Source organism: Nicotiana tabacum, chromosome 17 (assembly GCF_000715075.1).
Source record: "Nicotiana tabacum cultivar K326 chromosome 17, ASM71507v2, whole genome shotgun sequence".
NCBI classification, from domain to species: domain Eukaryota; kingdom Viridiplantae; phylum Streptophyta; class Magnoliopsida; order Solanales; family Solanaceae; genus Nicotiana; species Nicotiana tabacum.
In genome coordinates, this window is record NC_134096.1 from 69,183,826 (window position 1) to 69,192,168 (window position 8,343).

At 31.6% G+C, this 8,343-nt stretch overlaps 1 protein-coding gene across 1 annotated transcript; it reads left to right on the forward strand.

Moving 5' to 3' along the window:
- Window positions 1-2,522: 2,522 nt before the first annotated feature.
- Window positions 2,523-4,008, forward strand: LOC107788611 (putative purine permease 4). Its single transcript, XM_016610302.2, has one exon. The coding sequence runs from the start codon at window positions 2,672-2,674 to the stop codon at window positions 3,827-3,829; it is 1,158 nt and encodes a 385-aa protein (XP_016465788.1). The 5' UTR covers window positions 2,523-2,671; the 3' UTR covers window positions 3,830-4,008.
- The last annotated feature ends 4,335 nt before the right edge of the window (window positions 4,009-8,343 follow it).

Consider the following 8,343-nt stretch of genomic DNA (forward strand, 5'->3'; position numbering starts at 1 on the left):
TTAACAAAATAAATATTATTTTGATTAAATAATAAGCACTCAAAGATGTGATGAAAATAGAAGCAGGATCCATAAAGTTCTCATACTTCATTTATATACTTGTAAAAAAAAATTCATCCTCTTTGAATTTTCATTGAATGATATGATTCACAATCCATTGCATAGTCGATCACTCTCACTACGAGAAGCCAAAAGGTCTCTGACTCATGCTCGACCAGATTGCTTTGTTTTATATTTTAAGTGTATTTAATAGTCGAATCGACATCATTTTTCCTGAAAAAAATACTCCTCCAATTTGTGAGTAAAAAATAGTTTTTAAAAAAAATTATACAATCTAGATTAATAGTATTATTAACAAAATAAATATTATTTTGATTAAATAATAAGCCCTCAAAGTTCCGATGATGATTGAAGTAGGACCCGTGAATTTCTCCTATATCATTTATATACTTGTTAAAAGAAATCCACCGTCTCTTTTAATTTTCATTGAATGATATGATTCACAATACATTGCATAGTCGATTACTCTCTCTACGAGAAGCCAAACGGTCTCTGGCTCATGCCCGATCGGATTGCTTTGTTTTACATTTTAAGTATGTTTAACAGTCGAATCGACGCTATTTTTCCTGGAAAAAATACTTCTCTAATTGGCAAGTAAAGAATATTTATTTACGAAAAAATATCTAATAGAGATTAATAATAATATTAACATAATAAATAGTATTTTTATTTAATAATAAGCCCTCAAAGGTCGGATGAAGATAGAAGTAGGACCCTTGAAGATCTCCTACTTTATTTATATACTTGTAAAAAGAAATCCATCCTCTCTTTGAATGTTCGTTGAATAACATGATTCACAATCCATGCATAGTCGATCACTCTCCCTACGAGAAGCTAAAAGGTCTCTGATTCATGCTCGACCGGATTGCTTTGCATTTTAAGTGTGTTTAATAGTCGAATCGACGTTATTTTTCCTGAAAAAAATACTCCAATTGGTGAGTAAAAATATATTTTGTCTAAAAAAATTATATAATGAAGATTAATAATAATATTAACAAAATAAATAGGGTGAAAATTATTTACATCCCCAAGTTTGTTTTAAAAATCAAACTCATCCTCCTACTTTGAACAATTATCATTCTGCTCCTCATATCAAAAGTGAATTCTTAAAATACCTATTTTACCCTCTATATTTTTATTTCTTCTTTTTATTCTTTAATATAATAATATTTTTTATTTTAATTTATGCTATCGGCTTACCTATTGGCAAATTAAAGAAACTTTTTTGGAACCCAAAAAAGTAAAAAGTAATAGTCAAGCATATAAGTTAATGACGCTCAATAGTGACATAAATGAGAAAAACAAAAATAATTACAATAATAATTTACTCGCATATGTAATTTTATAAATAGCAATCAAAACTCAATCTATTCACAAAATTAAGAATAAAAGAGAGTGAAATTTTTATAAATTATACCATGCATGTAATATAAAATTAATGGACAAAAAATAGAGGTAAATTTTATAATAAATTTGCAAAAAATTATCTAGTTACAATTTACATGAACTTTAACTATAATTTAGGAAAAATCTACTAATAACAATCAAAACTCAAAAATTTATATACTCATGGAGAATAATAAAAATAGTGAAACTTTAAATCACTCACACACATCGACATACATTATATGCGTTTTAATATGCATAATATTAAAATAATCAATAAAATAGCAATATATTTTGTAATAAATTTATAATATACTTATTTTATTTTTAATATTAGTGAACTTAGATCGAATTATATAATAAGATATAATATTATTTAAACTTTGATTAAATACTATATTAAAAAATATCTAGATAATATAAAAAAAGGTATTACACATACAGGGAGTTAAAAATGTAACGGGTAAAATAAATATTGTGTAGGATATAAGGATGAAAATGACAATAGTTCAAAGTTAGAGGATGAGTTTGATTTTTAGAGTAAAGTTGGGGGATGTAAATAATTTTTACCCAAATAAATAGTATTAAATTTATATATGAAAGATTGATAAGAGTAATAATGTCTAAATGATAATTTGAGCAAATTAAATAATATGAAATTAAATTTAATTTAAAATAGTTATAAGAAAATAACTTTCGCTCGTAAGTGAAAAATTCATCTTCAATTTGGCGGAGACCAACCACCAAGATATGACTTCCCTGTGAAAAATATTTTGTAATAAAATAACTTCCGTCATACTAAAATTAAATTCTTATTGAGTTTAATGCTTTTAATAACTCGTAAATAAAAGTCAATATTTTTTATAATTACTGTAATTTAACCTATTATTACTAGAACTTTCTATTATTATTTATCATTTTACAGATTATTAATCCAGCTTACCGTGTGTGAAATTATCTACAATTAGTTTTTAGTGATTTTATAATTTAATACTTTTTACGCCCTTTTTTTGGGAAATATATTAAATGATCAGTATATAAAACACTCATATCTTTTTAATACCTAACCTCACTGCTCCCAACTCTCTAGCTACTCATTGTAGAAAGGCATCCACTCATCCGTCGCACCTCACAACACAAACACACAGATTCTTTCATCTTTTCTCGCCGCTTCAAATTCTCATATCAAACGAATTACATCGTTTTCTTCCCTTTTTAGCAGTCCATGGAGTTGTCATCAGTTCAACAACCACCAGCGCTTAACCAACACCGACAGGAGCAAGAGCAAGATGATGAGGCTGCAGCAAGTTTTAGCAGATCACTGGTGAAAATGCATGATAAGGAGCAAGAAACAGGCCGTAACCGTTATTACATGATTTTGTTGGGAATCAACTACATGTGTCTCTTTGTTGGTTCTGTCTCGTCAAGTTTGCTTTCAAAATTCTATTTCAATCACAAAGGTGGCAGTAGATGGGTTTCCACTTGGGTACAATGTGCTGGCTTTCCTCTCCTTCTCTTCCCTATTTACCTCTTCAAAATTTGCACCCATAGAAAACCATTCACTGGGTTCACTCCTAAAATCTTGTGCCTCTCCATTTGCATCGGCTTTTTGTTAGGTATCAACAACCTTCTCTTTTCTTGGGGAAATTCTTATCTTCCCGTTTCAACAAATTCTCTGGTTTTGTCTACTCAACTAGCCTTCACTCTCATCACTTCCGTGATTATCGTCAAGCAGAAAATCACGTTTGCAAATTTGAACTGCGTGATTCTACTTACGGTTAGTTCAGTCCTCTTAGCCTTAGGTTCAAGCCACGACAAGCCACGTGGCTTGACAAAGGGAAAATACTTCATAGGATTTTTCTCAACTGTGGGTGCGGGATTGTTATTCGCTCTTTATCTCCCAATCATGGAGAAGATATACCGAAAAGTTTACTGCTACGCCATGGTTATAGAAATGCAGCTGGTGATGGAGATAGCGGCGACGGCGTTGTCCACAGTCGGAATGGTGGCGGGCGGCGGCTTCTCGGAGATGAAGACGGAGAGCATAAAAGTGTTCGATTTGGGTGCAAAGGCTTACTGGCTGACGGTTGGGTTTAATGTGGTGACGTGGCAGTTGTGCTTCATGGGTACTGCCGGAATGGTGTTCTTAACGACGTCGTTGACCGGAGGTGTGTGCATGACGGCGTTAATGGGGATAAATGTGTTGGGAGGGGTGTTAGTTTACGGTGATCATTTTGGTGGATTCAAAGCAGTTTCCACTTTACTCTGCCTCTGGGGATTTTGTTCTTATATTTACGGCATTTATATCAAAACGAAAGAGGAAGAAAACAAGATTGACAATTCAAATTCCAGAGAGAAGATGAGTAGTAGTGATTACGCATAACGCCTGAGGCTCATGTTGATCTATCTCTATTGTTTTGTTTTTTGGTTTATTCGTTTTAGGGTACGGTGTGGATCAGCTGGTTTATCAATGTACTCGTAATATTAGTAGGGGCATCAGTGACAAAGTTTTTGTACTCATGTTAATTAATGGAAAAGTAAGGACTAAAGATTAAAGTAATTGTTTAGGCTTATAACCCAAAACTAATAATAATTGAATTACTGTTTCTTCTTTTTGTTGTTCATTGGTCTTATCACCAGCATAAATGGCATCTCATCCATTTCCTAAGTTAAACAAAGGGACAAAGAGGATAGATATGTTTAATTTGTAAGTTTATATATGACAATTAAGTTTAAACTTGGGGGTAACTTCTTTTTCTTTTTCCATGACATGATAAATTCAAAGAACAATATATACTCTGTTCGTTTTATTTTAGTTGTCGTAATTTGATTTAGCATGAAATTCGCTTTTAACAAAAATAATTTTTTCCAGAACTTCTGATTTTAAATCATATATATTATAAATTTTAAATTTGTACTCTTAAACATATCATAATATTTACTTAACTAATAAAACTTCTCAATAAAAAAGTATTGAAAGATGTGTCCTTTTCGGAATTGACTAATGGGAAAATATTGTCAAATACAGTAAAACCAAGTGAGTATCACATATGATAACCAACTCAAAAGATCCTAATTTGCAAATCCAGGATTAACCCTTTAATCATTGCTCACAAGTTACAAATGCAAGCTCCAAATCCAAATATTTTAAATGATTTTGGAGACACGCAATGCTTTAATTCAATCATCATTAGTAATTAAGTAAGTACTAGATTTTAATGGAATAAAACAATTGGCACTTACATTTTTAAAAATTAAGTGGCAAGCGTTGCATCAACTTTGTTCTTCCCTATTACGTTTAAATATGTCATCACTCTATTTACACGTCATTAAACATCGAATTAAAGAGTTACTTAGAGCCTCTTTGGATGGGCTTAAAAGCTGGTTTAAGCAGTTTTTAATTTGTGGAAGTGTTTGACAATCAAAAAATGGGCTTAAAAAAAGTTAAAATCTGCTTAAAAAAAAGTCAAAACCAATAAGTTGGAAAATCCAACTTTTTTTAAATTGGCTTAAAAGCCATATTGCTTTGACCAAGGATATTACGTTCTTATCCCTTATAATTTTTCTTAATCCCAAAATTACCCCTAAGTAAAAACCCTACAACATACTATTTTTTTTCTCGATTCTCTAATATTTGTCAATTTCTTGAAGTTCTTAACGTGAAGCAAATAATAATTTTTTAAATAATGTTTGATATATTCCAATATTTTATAAATATTATTCTTTTGGCTTTTTTTTGGTTCCATAACATTTAATTTTTTTGGTCGTTGAATCCTTTCTTTTTTTAATTGGTGTAACTATATTCTAAAATCAAATCATTCAATGAATTTACGTGTTACCCTTGAATTTGAAGCTATGAACGAAAAATATAATATTATAGTCATCATCTTCTTTATAATGTTAACAACTTTAAGGATATTTCAATCATTTTAACAAGAAAAAGTGCTTACGAGCACTTGTTTACCAAACACTTCATCAGCTTGTTTTAAGTTTCAGCACTTTTATCCAAACACGTAACAACTTATTTATAAAATAAGTTCCAGCACTTATAAAATATTTTTAAGCACTTTAACTTAAAAGCTATTTTTTAAGCCAATCAAAACGGGCCTTAGTGTTTGTTGTTGTTGTTATTGTTGTTGTTTTCTCTAGAGAAAAGAATTAATTTTGAAAAAGAAACTGAAAAAAGGAAAGAAGTTTTAACAATTGTACGAACGAGCCTGGGTTATTTGGGAAAAAATAAGAAATAGATGGTAATTGAAAAATAACCATAATTTTAAAAGTAATCAAAATTTAGCCACTTTTTTATGTAAAGATAAAATCTAGACAAAAACATCGTTAAAAATTCGGAAAAAAATCTAACATAATATGTTGGAGTTTGATTTTTTTACATATGAGATTCCAGCATAATAATGTGTTGGAGTTCTAACATAATATACTGAAAATTTACACGCAGGAACTCTATAATCTAGCATATTATGCTAGAACTTTCCGTGTTTCAGCAAAATTGTGGCTATTTTTCAATGACTTTGCAAACGCTGGCTATTTTTTGATTACCAATCTGAAAACTGGTTAGCCCGTGCTATTTTAACGGTTATTTTGTAAGAGAATAGACATCATAATTAGGAATATGGACCAATTACTATTTTATTTAACTCAGTTCTTTTCTATTTTATAATAATATAGATTCGTATGTCCATACAGATGATTATTTGCAGATTATGTACGTGGTTTATTTATAGTTTCGTGCTACCTGCTTTGGACTAATTGATTAATGAGGAATATGCCACGATCCAATTTTACTTATAAGTCGTGATGACGCCAATACTACAGTCAAGCAAGCCAACCAATAAATTAAGCATACATTGATAAAATTTAAAACCAAAAAAATATAATAAAACCCAAACTCTACCAATGTGTGTGCCAAGACTTGGTATCACAAGTGTATAAGCATCTAGTAGATTATACAAAACCTCAAATGCTGTCCGAAATAAAATTAGACAGAATTAAAATACAAAGAGAGGCACTAGTAGCTGCAGAACGGATCAGAGAAACAACTCACTACTATGTCCCTGGATAACGTGGGTGTAAGACGATAAGTCCCCCACTAGTACTTACCTCAGTTCCTGCACAAAAAATGCAGCAAATGTAGTATGAGTACATAAACAACGTGTACCCAGTAAGTATCAAGCCTAATCTCGAAGTGGTAAATACGAGATGAACGACTTTGACACTCACTTTGGGGCAATAATAATAATTGAAATACAAGTAGGATATATAAATCAACATGATTTATAGAATTTACAATAATTTATTTAATCAACGAAAATAATCAAAATTCTTCAAATGCAACAATTCTCAATATATTAATTAAATTCCTTAAATTCGAATAATTTTTAATTTATCAATTAAATATCATTTTCAGGAATAACAATTAATTATTTAACAAGCAAGAGTAATAATTCATTAAATTTCAAGGATTTTCCAATTTATCAATTAACTTCGCAAGCTGAAATAAGCTATTAAAGTATCGTGTAGTTATTATTATTATTAAGCACGATTTCTGCCGAGGACGTACGGACCGATCCAGAGTGTCGTGTACACTGCCGAGGGACGTGCGGCGCGATCCATAGATGCATCTATCCTGCCGAGGTGTTCGGCCCGCTCCACAACAAAAGGAGGACATTTTCATATGTACCTCCGGAAGGAGAGTATAATAATTATGTGATAAATTCGGGAGGAAGAATAATTTCTTTTAACAATTAATTAATTTAAATAGAAAATCAAACATATAAATTTTTTCATCCTTTAATATTTTGATCTAACAATTCACAATATATATATATAAATATATCAAATAATATTAATTAAACAAGGAATACAATTTACACAAGTAATTCATGTTTTGAGTCTTAAACTACCCGGACTTTAGCATTAATAGTAGATACGCACGGACTCTCGTCACCTCGTGCGTATGTATCCCCCACAATTATCAATAATTATTCAATTTAATCCTTATGGGGTAATTTCCCTCTCACAAGATTAGACAAGAGACTTACCTCGTCTCAAAGTCCACTTTCCGATTATCGCGTCGCGTAAAATTCTCGATTCAATGCCGAAAATCCGAAACTATCCAAAAGTTATATAAAATAATTAATATATGTTCAATAATTTAAAATTCATCTATTAATTAAATTACTCTATCCAAAATGATAAAATTTCTAAAATTTACCCCGGGCCCACGTGCCCGGATTTCGGAAATTTTCGGATGACAACGTTACTCATAATCTCAAGAACTCAAATATATAATTTCTATCCAATTCCATAACCATTTTCGTGGTTAAAATCTCATTTTTATAAAAATCTAGGGTTTTCACCTAAACTCTTGATTTCTAAGATTTACTAGTTATAATCTACCTATAATCTATGTATTTAATTCAAGGAGTGTGGAATTAACTTACCTTTCAATTGCTAGCTGAAACCCCCTTCTCAAAAGCTCTGAAATCGCCCGCAAATGTAGGAAAAATGGGCTCAAAATGTCTGAGCCCCGACTTCTTAACCATTCTGCCCAGACATGTTTTTCGCACCTGCGGAAGGTGTTCGCACCTGCGGAAAAGCCTCGCAGGTGCGAGCTTAGCTTGGCTACCCAGTTTCCGTATCTGCGCCATTTTTCTCGCACTTGCGCATTCGCAGGTGCGCCCCAGATTCCGCACCTGCGATGGCAGGCTTCCCTTCCCTTTTTCGCTTCTGCGCATAAAACCTCGCATCTGCGAGAGTCACACATGCGGTTATCCAAGTACCAGAAGCAGAATGCTTCAGCTCCTCTTCAAAATTCTAACATTGATCCGAGCCTCGTCCGGTTAACACTCGGGACCCCTGGAGCCCTGTCCGAACATACCA